The sequence below is a fragment of the Petaurus breviceps genome, unplaced genomic scaffold (assembly GCF_028583685.1).
Source record: "Petaurus breviceps papuanus isolate PSGF00001 unplaced genomic scaffold, PetGlider_PUasm1.0 186, whole genome shotgun sequence".
Lineage (NCBI taxonomy): Eukaryota > Metazoa > Chordata > Mammalia > Diprotodontia > Petauridae > Petaurus > Petaurus breviceps.
Genome location: NW_027185798.1, coordinates 41,441,757 through 41,464,147, shown reverse-complemented (window position 1 = coordinate 41,464,147; position 22,391 = coordinate 41,441,757). Strand labels below are relative to the sequence as shown.

The 22,391-nt window shown below is 39.3% G+C and overlaps 2 protein-coding genes across 5 annotated transcripts in view; both read right to left on the bottom strand.

Annotated features, from left to right (window-relative positions):
- Positions 1–330: 330 nt before the first annotated feature.
- BCAS2 (BCAS2 pre-mRNA processing factor) lies at positions 331–14,751 on the bottom strand. The gene is made up of 7 exons (XM_069090301.1): positions 14,382–14,751; positions 12,721–12,813; positions 10,055–10,125; positions 8,430–8,591; positions 4,208–4,258; positions 2,029–2,109; positions 331–711 (listed from the first exon to the last, which is right to left on the bottom strand). Exons 1-7 carry the CDS (start codon positions 14,472–14,474, stop codon positions 585–587), a joined length of 678 nt encoding a protein of 225 aa, XP_068946402.1. The 5' UTR covers positions 14,475–14,751; the 3' UTR covers positions 331–584.
- Positions 14,752–17,865: 3,114 nt separating this feature from the next.
- The window catches only part of DENND2C (DENN domain containing 2C), an 82,891-nt gene continuing 78,365 nt past the window's right edge, over positions 17,866–22,391 (bottom strand). For 2 of the 4 annotated variants that reach the window (XM_069090297.1, XM_069090298.1), the window contains 3 exons: positions 21,894–22,133; positions 20,643–20,729; positions 17,866–19,534 (listed from right to left, as the gene is read on the bottom strand). In XM_069090297.1, the coding sequence (XP_068946398.1) occupies positions 19,503–19,534; positions 20,643–20,729; positions 21,894–22,133 (359 nt within the window). In that variant the 3' untranslated portion in view covers positions 17,866–19,502. The remainder of the gene's footprint in view (positions 19,535–20,642; positions 20,730–21,893; positions 22,134–22,391) is intronic. The other 2 variants (XM_069090300.1, XM_069090299.1) reach the window with 2 other exon arrangements.

Sequence of the window (22,391 nt, the reverse complement as noted above, 5' to 3'; positions counted from 1 at the left end):
AGAAATAGATTGGTAGATCAGTGGAATACATGCCCAATTTATGCCCAAGTTGCATGCCCAATTCACTGATCTGCTCTTTCTCTACTTTACTGATATAAGCATTTATAGAAATATAAATTTTCCCCTAGGTACTGCTTTGGCTGTATTCCACAAAAGTTTGGCATGTTATCTCATTGTTATTATTTTTATTGAAATTTTTGATTTGAACTGTTTTTATTTATTATATTTATTGTAGGATTTGTGAGAAGTGATATGTATATTTAGAAATAATATGATATAAAAACCAAAGGCATTATTAAAATTCCCACTCAAGTTCAAGTTATCAAAAAATTTTCAAGGTAAAAATTTATTTGTCCAGGAAATATACAAATATTATTAAATATAATACAAAGAACCATTAATTCACGCAGTCTGCACAGTTTCTAAGTTTCCATCAGTCTCCTAAGTATTCATCCAGGCTATTCAGGTCATTATCATTCCCTCAACAGGTTCTTACCATGATTTGAGGATCATCCAACTTCCTGATGTTTCAAGAATTCTAAGATCCCCTTCTCTCCCTTCCCTAAAGCCTTTTTTTTTTTTTTTCAGAAATCCTGCTGAATGTTTTCTTTGTTTGCCTCCCCATGCTGTTGCTTGATTTGGAAGATTTCATTTTCTAGCTGTACAATAGTCCGTTCAATTTCATAATTTTTACTGACGAGGGAAACCCAACTAGAAAATACAAACAGAAGAAAAAAATAACAGCATCAGGTTCAATGTTCTTTGAAGATTTTATGGGACATTCACAATGAGAGGATAATAGCTTTAGAGCTGGAAGGGACCTTAGAGAGCACTGAATCCAACTCCTTATTTTACAAAAGGAAAACTGAGGCAAAAAGAGATTAAGTGATTTGACCAGGATCACACTATTAAGTAACTGAAGCATGATTCAAACTCAGGTCCTCCTGACTCCCAAGTTCAGTGTTCTATCCTTTATGCAATCTAGCAGATAAAGAATAAGAGTCAATAGGGCGGCTAGGTGGCACAGTAAATAGAGTACCGGCCCTGGAGTCAGGAGGACCTGAGTTCAAATCTCACCTCAGACACCTGACACACTCACTACCGTGTTTCCCCGATAATAAGACACTGTCTTATTAAAATTTTTTTTGGACAGAAAAACATCAGAGGGCTTATTTTCAGGGGAGGGCTTATTTTAATGAACATTGACAGCAATTTTAATAATCAGGTAAATGTGAACAAAAAAATGTACCTTTATTCAATAAGCAAATCACTGGGGAAGAACAGGATGACGTGCTCACTGCTGCAGCTCTGATTGGACGCAGCTCGGAGTGCGGCGTGCGTTTCCCGGGGGGGGAAGGGGGGACGGGGACGGTGCATACAGAGGGTACCGTAATGTAGCGTGTAGCGCAGGGGATCACCTTCACTACAGTAGCAATCTCAATAGGGCTTATTTTAGAGGAATCTTACACAGTAAGGGGAGGGCTTATTTTTGGGATAGGTCTTATTATCGGGGAAACACGGTAGCTGTGTGACTTTGGCCAAGTCACTTAACCCCAACTGCCCTCAAAAAAAAAAAGAGTAAGAATCAATAAGGTTCTTTCTTGGAATATTCTGAAAAGGCAGAGAAACTCTTTTAGAGGATGATATACAGGCACAGAATTATCCCAAAGCAGATGAACACTCAAAATACTTTTTAGTTCAGTTATTCTATAACCTTTGAGTTTATATCAATAGCACAGAGCCACTGAAAAGAGACACATACTAATAGTGGACAAACCTTATGCTGACAGCACCCTGGGACTGGCAAGAGTCTTCCTTTCCCTTGGTTTCTACTGGCTACTGGTTCCTTTCTTTGTCACTGCCTCCCACCTTCCCTAAAGAGGAGTTGGGACAGGAGAGGCCAAAGGCCTCAAGCCTGGCAAAGGACTCTTGAGATCAGCTGAGTCATCTCATTTGAGAATTGGTTCAAAGGTTTCACAAAATTCCGTGAGGAAGTTTGGGACAAAGATGAAATCTTAAGATACTTACGTCGACTCCATTTCTCGTAATTTAGACCCAGCAGTGAGTTGCATGTTCTTCCTCTGCCAGTTTAAGTCCTGAATATGTTTTCTGTTAAAGAGAAATGTAAATACTTGGTTTTGCTTTTAGATACTAATTTTGCTATGCTATCATCCTATACAATAGTAGCCAGTAAATTCTCTTACAGCACATTCAAGGCCCTGTGCCAACTTATCTTGACAGCCTTTTTTCACACAACTTTTTCAATAGTAAAATGGATTTGTGATAGCAACGATCTGGATGTTCCCTTCAGCGAGGCAGGCTATAACTCATCTATGCATACTCTTCCTGTCCATCTCTTATCCAAGCCCTCCTATAAGTTTACCATGAGGTTCATCCAATGCGTTCCAAAGTGCCAGGAAAACATTCAAGCTGTCCACCTTCATCCCTCATCTTTGCCATCTGGCCAACCCATCTTCTCTCTACCACTGTTTTTCAAAGTTCCTCAGTTCACATTCCCCATGTTACACCCTGCTCATAGCTTCCATACACCTTTCCACTGCCTTTGTTGTAATATTAATTTAAAATCCTTAGAGAGTGTTATGCTTTGTTTCAGAGCCATATAACATTAGTAGAATATTGATATATCTTTTAAAATAAACCTTATAATTTTCTGAAAGCAATTCAGCCTATTTTCCTTAATTCTTTGCTCAACCCACTGTTCATCTATCCTATCTGTCCCACATATATGTAATGATGGACAAGTTCTATTGCTTGTACATCTACCTCATGCCATAACTTAGGCAACAAATATGCTTCATCAACTTGATTTTAATTGTGTAGATGGTTAAGCCAACCTCTTCAATGTTCCAGGACTCAATGTAACCAGCACAATGTCATCCACAAACAGAGTATCTGAAGCACCTTGCCATTCACAAAGAATCTCTCTCCAATTGAATTCTGCTTTGGCTCTCTCCCATTTACAGTGGCAGTGCTCACAAATATATATTTCCGTTTTATACCTTGCCTTGTGTTTATAATCAGAGGATCACTGAACAAGCTATGTTATATCTTTCAAGTAATAACAAATTATTTTTAAAAATATAAACAGAAGACTCATTTTTGGAAAAAAGCCTGTAGGGTAGCATTCTGCTCTACCAAATCAAATGCTTTTAAAATAATAAACAAATAAGCACCATGGGCTCCTGTATACTTTACATCTTTTTTGTTTGATTCTGTGATGGTAAAGATGTAGTCCACTATGGAATGGCAACTATAAAAGCCTGGCCATCCCTGAATGATAAAATGGGGATGGTGTGTCTGTGGAAATGATTCTATATAGCATATATAGATACAGATACACACACATATACATATGTGTATATTTATACATATATGTGTATATAACATAAACATTAACACACACACATATAATGGGTTTTGAGCAGAATAGTGACATGATCAGTTATGATCAGAAGGATTACTCTAGCCACAGCATATAGGATAGAAACAGAAGTTAAGACTAGAGACTATTGGGCAGCTAGATGGCACAGTGAATAGAGCAACAGCCCTGGAGTCAGGAGGACGTGAGTTCAAATCCAGACTCAGACACTTGACACACTTACTAGCTGTGTGACCTTGGGCAAGTCACTTAAACCCAATTGCCTTGCTCCCCCCCCCCCCCCCAATAAGAAAAGACTAGAGACTATTAAAATAGTCTTGTTGTTGTTTGGGTGTGTCTGATTCTTTGTGACCCCATTTGGGGAATTCTTGGCAAAGATACACGAGTGATTAATGATAACTTACTTTAGAGATGAGAAAACTAAAGCAAAAAGGGTTAAGTGGCTTGCCCAGAGCGACACAACTTGTGTCTAAGGCCAGAGTTGAACTCAGGAAGATGAGTCTTCCTGTCTCCAGGCCTAGCATTCTATCTACTGTGCCACCTATAGTCTAGACAAAAATATTCTTTCTGTATTACAGCTAAGAAAACCTCCTTTTGTTAACTGTTGAATAACCCTTAAGTGTCTCATTTCATCCCAATGTTGAACCTGAACTAAAAAGGGTGCCTCTAAGACTACAGTAAAGCAGAAGGGCTGGTTATATGGCAAGACCTTGTACAGCAAGGTGGGATGTTTGGAATGGCTATCATCTTACTGAATACTGAAGGTGTTCTTGGATAAAAATGAAGCCAATGCAAGGAAAAAGTTACCTTAACTTCTGCAGCTCCTTCTGGGCTTGTTCAATCATATGAACTAGATTTCTCAAAGTGAAGAAAAACAAAATAGAAATAAAAATATTAGGACACAGTAAAGCCTGGTGGTGATAGGCCACCAGTAGGCCAAATGTTAATGTTTTTACATTTTTATATATATATCTATAAGCAAGAGTTAATTTCAGACACTTGCAACCATTATGCATTTATTACTATCTGCTGTCATTATTCATGTTGGAACATGGCGGACTGTTTCCACATAGAGTTGGCAATAGGGTCACTAACAGTTTTCAAAACAGTAGCCAATAACATTGCAAAGAAATTGAGCAGGACAGTGTCATTAAATTTTTACTGTTAAAACAGATTAAACCAAATGAAAACACAACAGAAACTGTACAAATGTAGGTATAACTATTATTTTTTAAATGTACTTAAATTATACAAACTCTTGCAGAAATATGGGTACATCATGATGGCTCCCAAGAACAAAAGGCAAATGATGCAGTGTTTTCCACCAGCAAACAGATCAATACCCAACCATGTGGTCAAAAGACAGGTGACTGTTTGGGGCCTAGAATGGTCCTACAGAGGCACATTTCCTTGAAAAGTCAGTTGCAAATATTTCTTATTCTCACTTTTCTCAAAGCAATGTGAAGTGAACAATCTGGTTACAAAGGTTAATTTGCAGTGAGACAGCACCTGCCTACATGTAACCTATGTAATAGTAGAGCTGAAATTTAAGATCCTGAAACAACTTAACATTCTGACAACCATCATACTGAATTCCAGTTCTTATGCTGCCTGATGTCACCTGTTAGCATTCCTGTTAGGCCAAGTTAGTAATACAGCTAAAAGGAACGCAAATTCTGGAATGATAACATTCAAAATAATACTGTTCTTTGTCAAAAACCTTTTTCCTCTGATTGAATCAAGTAGAAAAATCATAAAATTACAGAGCTGGAAGTCACCTTGTGGTAAGTAGTCTTATAGTCTACCTTGTCCTCAGTTCACAATTACCATTTAAAAACAAATGGGTTACCCAGCCTCTGCTGGAAAAACTACAGAGATATGTAACTAAATGCTACTCTGTGGCAACTTATCTGGATAGCTATAATTAAGATTTTCCTTATAATTCATAAATTATTAGACCTGGCATGGAAGGAACTTTAGAAGTTCTAGTCCAACCTCTCATTTTATGGTCCATATTTACTAAGTGACTTACCCAAGATCACACAACTAATTAGTGTCAGAGCTGGGACTTACAAACAGCACGTCTTACTTTTAAGCACAGTGCTCTTCTCATTGGACCATAATCCTTATATTGAGTCAAAATGTACTTCCCTGGAATTTGCACACAGTGGCCTCACTTTTGCCCTTTGCTGGTCAAGCAGAACAAGTGTTCTAAATAGTAACTCTTTAAATATTTGAGGACAATTTTTATGCTCCTTCTAAATCTTCTTTTCTCTACCCCTAACACCCAGTTTCTTCAATCAATTCACACACTGAAGATTCCTGTTCCTCCACAATCCTGGCCTTCCTCTCTTGTACCATATTCTCCAACTTGACAATCTGTCTCCTAAAATTTAGTATACAGAACTGAATATGCTATTTCAGATAAGGTCTGACTAGTAAAGAGTGTGGCAGGATTATTGTCTTCAAACATGGCACTTGGTTCTAAACCATTCTGTCCTCAGCTAGTCACAGTAAGCATCATGTCATCTCTAGCATATGCCTAAACCCAAACAAAAAAAATTAATTGCTGGAATAAATCTATTGAGATGGCAGAGGTAATTACTCTGAAAAAAAAAATAGTATGTGTTTCCATTTCTAGAATAAACTATGTTGATGTTTAAAAGTGTTTAATTTATTTAGCACAGAAGTTAACTTTCACTATCTTTGTCAATTTTCACTAATCCCATAAGATATGAAAAATCTTGTCTAAATTTAAGCTATCTAGGACCTCTTCCCATCTTGTTATAGTTTCACTGAAAAGAAAAAAATCATCTGGTAAGTATACTCTCATTTAACCTCATCTTCACATCAAAACACTGCCCTATAATTTGTTCCCACATGTACCCCACCTCTTCCTTTTCAAAGTGAACAAGAAAGGCAATTTGGGAGACTGGGATTCTAGTCCTAACTCTGCTATGAAATATTTGTGACACCGAAGGCACTTAATTTTTCTGGGCTTTACTATTCTTTTCTTATAAAATGACAGATAAATGATTTCTAAGATCTTCTTCAAGTGAACTTGGTCAAGGGTACATTGTGCCTTGAGATTTTAGCTAACGATGGTATGGAAGCCATCAAAATTTGCAAGGTATAATTTCATAAGCACAGCCAATGATACACATAGTCCACTTGATTCTATCTACTTTTATGAGGTATCTTTATTATCTACGACAATCCTTCAAATCCAAGATCAAAATAAACTGAACTTAGAACCAAATCTTTTGACTTGGAACTGTTAAACCAAGATTTTCACAAATAATGAAGCATATTCAATCTCATTGATCTATCTAAAAAAAAATTTATTGGAAAAAAAGATTACAATAATTAATGAAATCAAATAAAAATGAATGCTAAAATATTGCTTATTTTCTACTTATCTTCTTTTAAAATTTCTATTTAACAAGAAGACTCAAATTTGGAACAGCTACACAGGAATCTTAGCAGAGGGCCACCTAAGAAGCCGAAAGCCCAGAATTGTGAGTAACCACCTTTCAACATTGCACAAGCATTGTCCTAGTCGCATGGCCATAACCTTTTGGTGTTACCTGAATAGCATGCTAGCTGCTTTTCCGAAGCTTTGTCAACCCCTGATAAATGCTTTTTGTATCTGAAGGCACATACTCTTATGACTTTCAACGGCAGAAACCTAAGTAGGAGTTAATTTACCTTCTCCAGGTCTCAGTCTCATCTGCTAAATGATCTACTGGGTTCCTTCTAATTCTAAATCCTATGATCGTTCCCTTGGCTATCCCCCTACCTGACTACTCCCTTCTCAGTCTCCTTTTATCACTCATCTTTTACTTGTTAACCCCTAATCATGGGTGTTCCTTAAGGCTCCTTCCGGGACTGCCTCCTCTCTCTATACTGTCCCTTAGTGATCTCAACTACTCCCATGGGTTCAATTATTATTTGTATACAGATGACACCCAAGCCAATATTTTCAGTCAATTTCTATCCTGAATTCTAGTCTCACATCACCAACTTGCCTAGACATCTTCCCCTATCTCAAATTTAACATATCCTCAATAGAAGCCATTACTTTCCCCCCCCCTAAACCAAAACATACTTCCACTCATTCAGTTTCCTAATTCCAGTTCTCCTTACTTCTTCTTCAATCATCCTTCATGTCCAGTTGTCAAGTCTTGTCAGTTTTAACCCCATATCTCTAAAATCCATCCTCTCCCCACTTTTGGACACACAGGAACACTATCCTAATTCCAAGCCTCATTAATCCTTGCCTGACCTGTTGCATGTAATTGGTATCCTTGTTTCCAGTCTCCCCCCTCACTAGTCCATAGACCATACAACTATAAAAATAAAACCCAGCACAATGTCTCATACATAATGGGAAGCTTAACAAACACTTGTTGAATTTAAGTGACTTGGTTATGAAACTTACCCATTTACCTAGCTTTGCAGTAGTTAACTAGGTTATTCTCCCAAAAAGTCCATTAACAAGCCCTCCCCCTTGACAGAATGAGCCAAATTATGTGCTCTCTTTGCTTCCATGGTGTTTCAAGAAACTAGCGACACCTATATGCCATGATGAGGCATTAAGAAGAGGATTTTAGAAGAGGACTCAATCCCAAATATGTGTGAGCTATAGGTGGAAAAATATATTAGCCCACGTCTCCTTACAATTTCTGAACCCACTGATTACTAAAGGAGGTAAGGAAAAGGCTAAGAGGAAGATCCAACAGATAGGCACCTCTCATTGCAGTATAAAAGGAAGGTTCATAAGGAAGAACAGAATGGGCTGGAAGAATGGTCTACTGGCTCCCAAAGGGGACTGCTTCATTGTAAAGCAGGTCTCTGAAGGAAGGAGAAACCAATGGTTAGACAAGATATCTTAATCCATCTATATATAATGGCTCTTTTTGAGCACAGTACTCACCTGGTCTGCTAGTATTTCATTTCATTATGAATACTTTTCTATAAAAACCTGATTTTAAAAACACCAAGTCAGGACGAAGATATTCTTACTTACTCGTTATATACTTTCCAGGCATTGCAACCATGCTGTGACATCAACTCAAGGTTTTCAATTCGAACTGCCTGATGCTCCAGTTGGGCCATTGAATTGTTTACACATTCCTGCCATGCGGTGATATCATTTTTCTGCCCAGAGGAGGGAGCTGGAAGTTCATATCTGAAATTATAGGACAGGAAAATAATACTTAACCATCTCATAACAGTGACATAGAAGCGAGTGTTAAGAGTTGGAATGAGGTAGACCCATGTTCAAATCTTGCTTCTGATATTTAGTTTTATGATCCTGGGTAAATTACTTAAGCTCTCTGAGCCTCAGTTTTCTCATCTGTAAAACAGGGGTGAGAGTAATAGCACTGCCTCACAGGACTGTCATGACAATCAAATAAGAATGTATATGAAGTGTTTTGTAAACCCTAAAAAACACTATTAAAACATGAGCTATTATTTTAAGATGAGAGAAGGATTAAACAAGACAGAGAACAAGATGACAATTACTAAAATATTTTCTAATTCTAGACACTATTTTCTGCTTATGAATTATATTTAGAATTTTGCATTTTCTATTCCTCTTGCTATAGCTCTTTTTAGCATGAGGTCAGAAAATCAATGTGGATGCTTTTTAAAGGCATAGCGTACTATAATTATGCACTCAATTTCAGTTACTTTTACCAGATAGAGCGTAATCCTTGAGCTTAACCAAAGAATTTTACCATAAACTATTTTAAAAGAGGCTTTAAATTCATGTGGAATTGTGGAAGAGGGACCCAGAACCAAGATTTGATCACTACATTTCATTTTTTAAAAAATAAGACATCTAAATATACAATATAGTACAATAACTATTACAACCCTGCTTACCACTTAAGAGAAAAAGGCATCATTAGGAGATGTTAGGGTACCAAAAATAGCAACCTCATAATTTCAGCCTTTCCTCCTCCCCAGGTCACACAAGATTCGTATCTTTTCCAGAAAATGGGAGCCCAGAAAAAAAGTGGGTAGCGAATTCTACTATTCTGACCTAAAGTGGCAATGTAAAAAAAAATTATCTCCTACATCCAGCCTACCAATTAGAGATAAGAGTTAAAGATATTTTCAATATGTGCTTAAATTCATTTTAATCAAGCCTTTCCCCCTCCTTAAACATCCCAATCACCCTCAATTACACAGAAGTTAAATAGTACCTTCTCACAAATTATTCTGAATTAGATAACCCTACTGCCTAACCTCTAATATAGGAGAATAAAATCTTAGATGGGAGTAAAGAGGAAATATTATAGTATATAGCACTTTTTAAGGAAGAGACACTGGGTGGGACACAAAAGTGAGTGGCATAAGGAAAGAAAGGGAGGTGGGAGTACAGGAAAGACAAACTCTACCTACTCAGCAATTTTACCTAGGATCCTAGTGACTGTTACCACCCTATGAATCCTGCTATTGTATATAGTGTGGAACATGAAGGGGAGGGTATGTACAAGTTAAAACAATGATCAAACTATAAGAAATATACATGTAAAGTAATATAGATAAAATCCAAGTTTCCAAACACCTCTACATATTTCTCCAGAGAGACTTGAAAATGCATAATATTTTAACACAAACTAACCCAGAAAAAGAACTTACCGTTTCATGCTAAGCAATTCAATTGGTTGTCGGGCAGCCAATCTTTCAAATTCATTTCTCATAATGTCAGTCTAAATTGAGAGAAGAATTATCTTTAGAGAATTGCAGATTGGATTCAACAACAAAAACAACTATACATCAACAACCAAAAAAACAAACCATTTAAAACAAATACATCTTATCTAGCCTCTTCTCTCATCCTAATCTGTTCCCTCCAGGAAGAGGACAGGAAACAGAGAGAAACTCCAATTTTAGATGCAGGTGATAAGTAACCTGCTGAAGATGGAGACAAGATAGTATAACCTTTGTATAACACCACTGCTCACCCTGAAAGGAAAAGAGATATCTTGCCATATGGGATAGGAGTAATAAGGGATAAATCCAGATATTAAAGTTACTGCTGTATGTTAAGTTACCTCTGTGCCTTCCTTGCTATTACTGCTATTGTGATATTTACAGAATGCTCCCAAACTCTGCCTTTTGGTGTGAGAAGGTTGGGTAACCAACTTCCCTCTGAGGTAAACCCATAGGAACTGCTCTGGCATAACTGTTCTAATAATCAATCCTATTTAGTCTAATAAAAGCATTCCCTTATGATCATTAAAAAAAAAATTCAGGTTCATTTCTTTCAAAATTGTCAAATTCATAATAAAAAGGACTTAACCCCTATTACCCTGCCTTCCCCCCACCAAAAAGCAAAAAAAAAAAATACATAGGGTATAAATCTGGAGACTAATCAATACCTTTAGACTTTCAAGAGTACCAGGTAACTTTAATTGGTTTGAAAATATAAGGGGTGTGTGTGCGCGTGTGTCCACAGACAGACACACACAGAAACACATACTTAGCAAGATGATGCCAGAAGAGTCTGGGGCTATCGGAAGCAGGAGCGCTAACAGCAGCAAGAAGTGACAACAAGGGAGGTAACAGACAATCAGGAAAAGCTGATACACAATACAAGCAGCATGCATGAGGGTATTTCACGTGTGGACTCTGTGCCACAGCAGAGTAATTTTCATAGTCATAAGACATGAAGAAAAAGTTAAAGTGTGTTCATCAAACTATTTACAAAGGCAGAAAAGCATATATTATTTAAAGATTCCATTAAAATAAAGTTAGTATTTTAAAGTAAGATTCAGCCTTTTCACTGTGCTAAAACTGCTTTCTCCAGTTAGCAATGATCTCATAACCTCCAAATTCAATGGATTTTTCTCAATCCTCATCATTTTTTATTGTATCCCCAAATCCTAGCATGGTGATTTACATACAGTAATACTTAATAAATGTTTGTTAAAGACATCTTTAAAAAGGCATTAGAGAAGGAAAGAAAAAAAATCTCAACTCTGTATGGGGGAAAAATCTTTAACTAAACAAGGGATAGAGATGATTCAAGAAGATAAAATGGCCAATTATGACTACACACATTAAATGCTAGATGTCAAATGCAGAAATGCAAGCCATAACAACCACATGAAGAGAAAAAAAAAGCCTCAAAACACCAGTAAGAGACATGCAGATTAAAACACCTCAGACACATCCGGTTGTCAAAGTTGACAGAATTTCAATTTGTCATTAGAGGAGCTGTGAGACAACAATCACACTAATGCATTGCTGGTGAAGGTGTCTAATGGTTCAACTTGAAAAAGCCTCAAACCCTGCAAATCCTTTGACTCAGCAATACCAATACTGGATATATACTCTGAAGAGGTCAAAGATGAAACAAGCAACACATACGTAGAAAATATAGATATAGCACTTTTGTACCAAAGAACTCTGAACTCTAGTATCTACTAACTGGGGGATGACTGAACAAATTAAAATATGTAAATATAATATTACCATATTATAAGAAATGACAAAAACAGTTCTGGACAAACTTGATATGACTTGTATAAACTCATGCAGATTAAACTAAGCAGAAATATGGGACAATTTACACAGTGACCACAATACCATAAAATAAAACAACTTTGAAATACTTCAGAACCTTGATCAATGCAATGACTAATTACAACCCAGGACTGATATGGAAACATGCTTCCCACTTTTTGACAGAAAGTTGATGAATTAGAGATGTGGAATGACATACATTTTCGGGTATGATCAATTTGTTCATTTGTTTTCCCTAAGTCACTAATTTCTTTTTTTTTTTTTTTTAAAAATTAATTTTTTTTTTTTAAATATCATTCATCTTTGTTTTTTTTTTTTTTTTTTATGGAAGGAAAATATCCCCATTATTAGGTTTTTTTTTTTTTTTTATAAACAACAACTTGAATTCTATTGCGTGAAAGGGCTACAAATATACATTTGTTAATCAAGTCACTAATTTCTTACAAAGGAGAACTTCTATTAGAGTGGGAAGAATTTGTGGCTAGTGATTCAAAACTTTCTATTTTGGTAACTGTTGAAAAAGAGAGACCTAAATACCAAACACACTCTTCTGTGCTATGTCCTCAGATGTCTATTCTATTCTTTCTGTTCTTTGTAATATTTACAAACTGTTTCTGAAATTCTTTCTGACTTTTGTAAAATCAACCCTAAATGTCATATTCAGTTGTATTAGCTGAAATCCACAAGTTACAGTAACCATCAGCAAGAGGAAACTGGGATTTTATCCTGTGTTCCTTAGCACTTTTTTAGATAGGAAGACAAAAATCCACCCCCACCTCAAAGGCTGAGTAATCCGGAGCAGGCAGGTAGCTCAGATAGTTCTTGGTTGGCCGGTACCGCCGTGTTTCCTCCTCTACCAAGGCAGCAGCCTAAGAAAAATGGGAAAAACCTCAAGGAGTTTATGTAGTTGGTAGAAAGAGGTAGAGAAAAAAGAGGTGGAGGAAAGAGAGCGAAAGAGCAGGCAGGTGTTTCCAGAGAAATTATTTCAAAATAATTCTGCAGTAGAAAACAGACTAGAGCAAATCGTCTGTGTTATTTAACATCTGTGCATCTGTCAAAGTGTTTTTCTGACCACATCACTTGACTAGTCAAAGGCCAATGGGCTCTCCATTTCCTTTAGGCCCAACCACAAACTCCTTTGTTTGGATTTCAAAACCCTCCAAAAGCAAGTCCCAGCCTGCCCTTCCACCCCTGGCATACAATACCACCTTCTCACACTCTGTTGGTCTAGGCAATGGCCTTCTTGCTTCACTTCTTCTCTCTTAACCTTTGCACTGGCTGTAGCCTTTCGCTGGAAAGCATTTGCTCCTTTGCCCCTTAGAATTCCTTTTACCCCTTAATAGTCAGTTTCAGCAATGCCTTTCTACAGGAAGCCATTCCTCATCATTCCAGGTGCTGGTACCCTTCTTTAAAAAAAAAAAAAAGCCTTCTGGCCTTCCTTACTTCTTCCTACACTGAGCAAGAAAGGATTAAGACTAAACCTGGGATTTCATCGGTATGGGGCTCCTGGGTGAGGGAATTCCCTCTACCCAATGAAGCTCCACACCTCTGAAATCTAGAGTACTAGAGCTGGTCTAGAGCAACTGGTCCAGGGCCACACACCTGCTACTTGTAAGAAGTAGAACTTGAATCAGGTCGTCCTGGCAGTCTTTCTGGGTCAAGCTGCCCCTTAGTTGGTGCTTAAAAAATACTAATTTGCCAGTTGTTCCTTTCAAAGATCAAAGTCCAGTCTGGATGGATCTCAGTGTGTGTTGAAGAACAACACAACATAATTTTGGAAAGGCAGGGTAATGCTAAGTTTTAGGAAGGGCTTTCAATCAAGTCAAATCAAAAAGTCTTAAGCACCTTCTGTGTATAAATACCGGGGATGCAAATAAAGGCAAAAACCAGTCCCTGCCCTGTTCTCATCTAGTCTCATTAGGCAGACAACGCGGCAACGACACACATTTATGTATTTATATGTAATTTACATTGTGGATAATTACGGGATAAATGGGAGACTTCATCTAGGAGGGAAGCACCGGGAAAGGCTTCTATTTTAGCTGGGACCTACGGAAGTCAGAGAAGCCAAGGGCTGGAGATGAAGACTGAATTACACGGACGGGAGCGGCCCACAAAAACGCACTGAGGGTCTTGGGAGAGAAGAGCGAGGACCCCCGCAACTGTGCGGGGAGAGAAGCAGCACGGGCAGATAGAGCTGCAGGCCGCTCTCGGGGCTCCAAGCTCTTCACGTGACCAATAAGAAAGTTACGGTGGCGGGAGAGGGCGGGAAAAGGGGAATGAGGAGGGTAGGGCAGGCGGACCTGGCTCGGGGGCGGGGCGGGCCTCTCCCGGAAGCTGAAGCGAAGCCAGGGAGCAGGTCGTGAGACGGAGCCTACAGCTTTGGAAATGTGAGGGAACGAAGTGGGGGGAGTCGAAGGGAAGGTCCCGTACTCACCGCCTCCCGCACGCCAGGCGCTTCGTAGCCCTGATCGAAGTACGGCAGGGCGTCCACCACCGCCTCCCCAGCCACGAGCCCGGTACCCGCCATCCTGCGGCCTCAGCCTCTCGCGGCGCACGCCTCCGGTCCGAGCCTTTGGCGCCTGCGTCTGCACGCTGAGGGAGACGCCGATCGTGCGCGTGCGCAGCTTTCCCGCGCGTGCTCAGATGCAGTGGCTGAATAACTAGGGTTGACCTTTTGCCAGGAATTTTCCCCTCGTATTTTCGTCCCGACTTTCCCAGGCTCACGTTAGGAGAATTATATGAATTCTACAAATCTCTTTGATTCAGTGTCTCCACTGAAAGGAAGTCGGAGACGTAAAAAGGCAGGAAGCCCCGCCCCTTCTGCCCACGAACCACATGACCCTACGTGAGGCGCTAAGACGCCGACTCTTTTCCCAGCATGCTCCGCGAGAAGCGGGAAACCGGTGGGGTCAGAGGTCAAAGCTTCTTCTGTCGAGTCCTTTTCTCAATCCTTTCTCCCTCTTAGTACCGATTAATTTCTTTCCCCCCTTCTTCCCCACCACCTGATAAAATGACGGCAACAGCAGCAAGTTCGTGGCAAATTCTTTCTATGGTCACAGCCCCAGAGAGTGGGGCCGCCTCGCGAGATGCCCCGTTAGATTCCCATGAGGACAGTTAGGGCCTGCCAGGTTGTGTGATTTAATATGGTCTCTTCTGGGCCGAGGTTCTGTTTGGGTGCGAGCACATCCCTCTTGCATCTCGTTTTTCTTGGATAGACAGAGGGGGAGACCCTCCCCACCTTCCAGGCTAGTTGTAGCTTAAAGGCACTTGGCTCACGGCAGCCAGATGAAGTTGCCGAGCAAGCGTGTAACATTAGGCATGGTACAGCCATTATTGGTAGAAGCCGTCCAGTCTGACCACCTCATTCCTATGGGTTGGGATGGACCCGGTGCAGGCTTTGTTACATTTTGAGTTCCCAGTGATGAGGTATGGCTCCCAATAGGTTCAGCAGGAACTCTGATCTTATCTAAGACCAGAAAACCTGCGATAGTGTCTGGAAAGAATTCAAGGTCTCAGGCTTAACTGGAGTGAGAGTTGTAGAAGTTTATTGTTCCGCTTCTATGAGAGGCAGGCAAGAGTCCTTTAGGGGACCTACAAGTGAGAGGGGTACATGCTTTTACTTTTAAAGGGTAGGGCTGACCTGGGGGAGGTAAGGGACCTCAGTGCATAGATAAAGGTTAGAGCTGAGAGGAACTTGTGACTTTAGTGCATAGATAGTTTAGATGAGATTTGGTCCAGACTGGATGAGACATGAAGCAAGGACATGAGGCAAGGACAAAGGAGTATTTGGGCCAGACCGGAGGAAACATGAAGTGATTAAGTAAGAACAAAGGAGTCACAAGTTGTTGCCTAGGCCCAGTGCAGATAGGGGGAAGGGGCAGAGTTTGAGGCTGGGAAAGGGATTTTACAGATAAATTGCTATTACAATTTTACAATACAAATTGCAGTTATAATTGTACCAACTGGTTTTACAAATTGATTTAGACCCCAGGTACCCCATCACCAGCCCCCTCTCACCCAATCCCTTCCCCAGCCACTGATAAGTCAAGTCATGCAAAACATTGCCATGTTAGCCGAGTTGCAAAGAAACAAGTAAAAAAAAAAGTGTGCCTCAGGTGGCGCTCAGAGCTCATCAGTTCTCTGGATGGAGATTTTCTTCTTGAATTCTTTGGAACTGAGGGACTGCTACAGTTTAAACATGAAAAGCTGAAGGAGAAGCAGAGCCCTGTCACCAGTATGAGTGAATTCTGACCCCATTCTGCTGCAGACTGAGTAGCAAACCCAGCCACACACCCTGACTCCTCTAAGCAGAGCACACAGAGCAAGCAGCCCTGCTGCCCTTTAGGATCATCTAGCTCCTCACATTCCGCACCCAGCAGTTCCTGTGGACACTCTCCATCCACACCTGCGCAGTCTGACGACTATTGGACCTCCAGCCTTTCAGACCTGCCAGTGGCTGAGATGCCCTTTCGCCTCTCAAGAAACCCGGGCTGAGAATTTTCTGCCACTGTAAGGGGCAGAGCCCACAACCTCAGACCTACAGCCAGATCTTGTGCCTTCAGATCCAGGGCCCTTTCTACCATGTAACATGCAATGAAAGGGTATTCATTCATCCAACACTGTGTAGAGCATGGTTCTGGGCTCTAGGTGAGAAGGTCCTACGTGAGGCAGGAAATGGTATTTGAAGTCAGGAAATATGCTCAGTGGAGGAGTCTGTATTCGGCATGGTGGAGAGAACTGGGTTTGAAGCAAGAGATCCTGGGTTTGAACTTTGCCTCTGTTAACTACCTGTGTGTTTAAACCTCAACAGAGAGTTGAGTCAAATCTATAAGAATATAAGTCATTCCCCAATTGATAAATGGTCAAAGGATATGAACAGGCAGTTTTCAGAGAAAGACATTAAAGATAAGCACATGAAGAAATGCTCCAAATCACTATTGATTAGAGAAATGCAAATCAAAACAACTCTGTGGTACCACATCTCATCAATCAGATTGGCTAAGATGACAAAACAGGAAAATGACAAATGCTGGAGAGGATGTGGGCAAATTGGAACACTAATGCATTGCTGGTGGAGTTGTGAACTGATCCAACCTTTCTGGAGAGCAATCTGGAATTATGCCCAAAGGGCTATAAATAATTTTATACCCTTTGGCCCAGCAATACCACTTCTAGGGTTATAGCCCAAAGAGATCATAGAAGTGGGAGAAAGACCCATATGTACAAAAATATTTATAGCAGCTCTTTTTGTGGTAGCAAAGAATTAGAAATTAAGGGGGTGCCCATCAATTGGGGAATGGCTGAACAGGTTGTGGTATATGTATGTTATGGAATACTATTGTGCTATAAGAAACGAGGAGCAGATGAACTTCATATTTACCTGGAGAGGCTTATAAGAAACTGATGCTGAGTGAGAAGAGCAGAACCAGGAGAAATTTGTACACAATTACAGACACAACATATGTGTGATGACCAACTTTGATAGACTGGACTCTTCTCAGCAAAGCAGTGATATAAGTCAATCCCAAAAGACTCATGATGGAGAGAGATGTCTACAGAGAAAGAACTAGAAAGAACTGAGTTTGAATCCAGATTGAAGCAAACTACCTGATGTTTTTCTTTTTCTTGTTTGGTCTTATTTCCTCTTTACCATTTTTCATTCCATCTGATACAATCTGTCTTTATAACCTGACTAATGTCTAATGTGAAAGTATTTACAGATCCTATAATTGACTGTATGCCGCCATGGTGGGGGGGAGGAGAGGGAAGGGGACAGAATGTGAAACTCAAGGAATTATGGAATTGAATCTTGTAAACTAAAAGTAAACAAATTAATAAAAAAAAAAAAAGTCAGGCTTCAGGCATTCCATGCATGGCACAAGTACTTTGTGTCTGAATGAATTAAAACACTTCCCAAAAGCATATGAATGACTTTTATTCCATTCAAAGAAAAAAAAAATCTTGACTTTTCAAACGTTTTTATTCTTTGAAACATTATAAAATCTGTAAAACAACTTTTTATACATATCTTGAGCAATTCTGCTGTCACAGACGTACCCATGATCCATAGTACTTTACAAAAATAAAATACAACAGTCTGAGGAATCCTCCTCAGTTTATAGGCATAAAGTTGGACCCCATCCCTGAGGCAGGGGGTCTCCTCACAGAGGGACCAACAGGACCCAGCCTGCTATATTTAACTTAGTTGATTTCTTCTCCTCATCCTCACACCCACCATTTTATTAATACTCCATTTTCCCATCAGAGGTTTCTTTGGGAATAGGAAGGGTGGTGAAGTTCTGGAAGGGAGCAGCTAGACAGATGTTTAATCTAACAGGGGCCCTGTTGGGATAAGATACTTACTATACATTTTAAAATAGAAATAGGGCTAGCTTTCCTCTGCAGGCCCAGATTATAGAAATTATGTTACACAGCATCAACCATTGAATGGTGTCTGCTTCAGATTTATACAGGTATAACCACCTGGTTAGGCTGTGAAGGCAGATTCTAATTTGCCAGAAAAACAAAACAAAACAACCAACACAAGCTCATTGCTTGTGAGAATAGCAATGAAGTTTATTCTGACAGACTGTAAGATTTTGTTAAATTTGAATAAATATGTTTGTGCTGGTTAAATGCATCCACATTGGATGGAGATTCCAGAGTCTGAAAAGTAAACAGTGCTACTAAATGCCACTGATCAATCCCTCTATCCAAAGACTAGCACTGCTTTGGGTACCAAGGGTCCAGGTAGGTAAGTGGTATGACCCTAGAATGAGGTTCAGTTCTTCCATAGCAAAAAACACAAGGTTTAAGGAAAAGCCCAAATTTTGTATCATTCTGCTGGGTACAGAGTCCCTTGTCCTGAGGGCTAGAAAGTGGCACTGGTTCATTTTAGTTTGATAGGAAACTAATAACCATAATGTCACAGGACTCAATATCTGAAACATGTCTAATAACCATAATCTCATAGGACTGAATACCCATGTGTCTGGAGGAATGGACTACAAGATGCCTATCCTATAAGTAAGAAGTGTTGAAAAGTAGGACTTTACCCACCTGAATGGGATCCCACCAAAAAGAACATCAGGAAAAACATGAAGATAATATTTAGCTTGGGCCAATCATCCCAACATGTTAAAGCTGCCATAGAACTCAGTTAAGGACATCTTCCCACGATTCCCACTTACCCTAAAATTTACCATGAGGCTCATGCTCACCTAATGTGTTCATTTTTACTGAACGTTAACAAGACTTTCTTGAGAAAAAAAAAAGTCCCTATAGTCCAAGCACCAGAGAATGAGCCTAAATATTAAGAAGCAGAAATGTTTTCTTTCCAAGTAAATTGGATGTAAAGTGAAGACTGCATTGATTTAAGACCGCCCTCAACAATTCTACAGTGATTCCTAAGCTAGTAACTGGGTAAAATCCTCAGACTGCTTCCTTGAGCCTTTTAAGCTTTTCCAAGGAGTCTGTAGAATCCTACTCAGTACATCCTGGCACATGGACCTGGATAGCATTTGCTGTTCCATTTCAGGTATAAAAACTCAGGTTTTCATTTCTTCTGCAGAAACTTCATTTTATTTCCTAAGGGGAGAAGCAAAAGCATACTCTTAAATCACTCATTTCTATCTACTATAAGGCTAGTATTTAATTCACTGCTACACAGTTCTGCCAAGTCCAAAAGTAAGCCTGTTCGTAAGTCTGTCAGTTGATCTATATTCTTAGAACACAAATTCTATCATTTGCCCAACTAAAGCACAGAATCAGCATTTTAGACCTGAAAAATCCTTGTAAATTCCAGGATTCTTAACCTGGGTCAGTGAAATTGTTTTTTAAAAATATTTAGATAACTTTTCTTTTTGCAAAAAGCTATATATAATTGTTTTCTTTTGTAATTTTATGCATTTAAAAACATTCTGAAAAGGGGTCCGTGGGTTTTACCAGATCACCAAAAGTGTCCATGACAAAAAACCATAACAACCACTACTTTAGAGGGAAGGAGGAAGGGAACAAGCATTTATACAGTGCCTACTATGTGCCAGGCGTTGTGCTAACCACTTTAATCTCTTTAGATTATTGAGTCTGTTACCTTAGTTTATAAAGGAAACCGAGGCCCAAAGAAGTTAAGCGACTTAAAGCATGTCTAATTAGTGCAGAGTGAAATTAGGGACATGTATTCCAAAGCCAAATAAAAATTGTATTTCTTTTTGGGGGGGATAGGTGTGATCTGGTGTTTTGGTTTATCAGTTCCATGTATCCTCTTCCATCTGTGGAGATAATTAAGAATTGACTACAAGCTACTAGGAATCTGAAAATAATATTGTTTAGATTTGGAGACTAAGCTAAGATTTCTCTAGCAAGAATTCCTGTTCTGTGCTAGGTCCCTTCTATACTCAGGTGTTAATCCTTTGGTCTGTGAGGTAAGGCATGAGTAGCTGTCTGAAGTAGATGACCTCAGATAACCACCTTGGGAAGAGATCACTGATCCAGGCCTGAGAGGGAAAAATTCACAGCTACTTAGATGTTCCTTCTTCTTCAGTCCTAAGGAACTAGGTAATTATCTCAACAGGATGCCACATCATCAGTATGGCTTTTCTAGACATTTTATGCATCTCAATATTGTATGGTATCTTTGGACTGTGGCATCATGAAAGTTTTCTTATCCACACTTAGTACAAACTTAATAACTCACCAAGACTTCGAAGAATCTTGTTCACTCCACTGGGTTCAGACTCTGGAATTGCTTCCAAGTACTGAATGGCCCGCACTTCAAAAAGGCCTATGAGGGAAATTCATATTGTTGAAACCAATTTACATCCAAACACTGAACTAATGCAAGAGAACTTAATTACCTTTCTTTGGACATGCTAGATAATTAAAAATCAGGCCTCCTCCTAGAGCCAAATGAACCTCATACCATACAACTTCAGTTTTGGGCTAATGCAAAAATTAGACATGGACTCCCCTTCTATTATTTGAATGTTTTCATGTTTCATGAATAGCTGTGCCAAAAAGTTTAATCAGTTTTCTAATAATGAACCTTTTTCTACTTTACTAGGCTGGTCCTTAGATTAGAGCTGTGCAGTTTATCAATGGTGTGCCTACAGAATCTGCTAGGGATTAGAGTCTGCTGGCATACCCTTCAAGCACTCTGAGTCAATTCCATGTCATGATGGGGTACTATTGTAGTACATTAGTTGAATATATATATATATCCATACTTGATTTATGAGAAAACATGGGCAAAAATCATACAGGATAGGAAGGGTTTGTTGGTGGAAGGAATACCTAATTGTAATATTGTTTTAAATAGTGATTTGAATAGTGTAGATTTTCTACCAACACAGATCACAACTCCTCCACACTTAATAAATTGTCTTCAGGAGTTGTGACCAAAAGAATTAATCATCTGGTAATTAATGTTGGAGGGGTAATGAGCCAAGGGGACAGCTAGTTGGCACAGTGGATAAGAGTGCTGGACTTGGAGTCAGAAAGACTTTTCCTGAGTTCGAATGTGGCCTTAGACACTTACTAGCTGTGTGACCCTGGGCAAGTCACTTAACTCGGTTTGCCCCAGTTTCCTCATCTGTAAAATGAGCTGGAGAAGAAAGTGGCAAACCACTCCAGTATTTTTGCCAAGAAAACCCCAAATGGGATCAACGAAGAGTCAGACATGACTGAAACGATTAAATGACAACAATAACAAGGAGCTTCTCTAAACTCAACTAGACTAAAACACAACATATTTACAGTACTTTGCTAGACCTGTATTCAAAACCTTTTAAGTATGCCACAGTAAGACATTATAAGTAAGACAAATAAGACATTAGTGGAGGAAAGAAGGGATCCATATTAATAAAATCACAAATTTCTCCAAGTATTTTTCAAGCTTATCAAGTCCTTCAAATGGACTAGGGAAGAGACTTTACTTGTAGACACTGACCTTTCACCCCACTCTTCCGAAGTTCCCTGTCCTGAATGAAGCCAGCAAACATTTGCGTCTCCATAAACAGATCCAGGAAGTGACGCACACTCCGAGAGGTATGAGACTTTCGGAATGGCTCCCTCTGGAATACACGTTCTCCACGTTCTGTCACAGTCATGTTCAAAGAATAATGTCCCACTAGTTCCACAAAGAATCTGACAAAAGCTTCAGATACCAGGGTGTTGAGTGTTACATCTACTGCAAGATATAAAACAAGGGGTTTTTTTTTGTGCTATTTGGATACAGGCATAGTTCTTGGTCAGGAGTAGGAAGTCTATAGGTCCTGCCAAGAAGTAGTTATTAGGAGGACTGGGAGCAAGCTGTTTAAGTTCTGATTTCTCACATCTAGAAGAGACTTGACCAAGTACCCACTGCTTTATCTCCCAACAATTTTGTTGTTGAATCTTACAACCTACTACCCTAGAAATTCCTCTCTCAAAAGTCATCAATGACGCC

Coding starts and splice junctions, on each gene's coding strand:
- BCAS2 (XM_069090301.1), bottom strand. CDS start 14,474: ATGGCGGGTACCGGGCTCGTGGCTGGGGAGGCGGTGGTGGACGCCCTG. Junction 12,814..14,381: donor CGCCTGGCGTGCGGGAGGCG/GTGAGTACGGGA, acceptor CATTTTTCTTAG/GCTGCTGCCTTGGTAGAGGA. Junction 10,126..12,720: donor CGGATTACTCAGCCTTTGAG/GTGGGGGTGGAT, acceptor CTCTCAATTTAG/ACTGACATTATGAGAAATGA.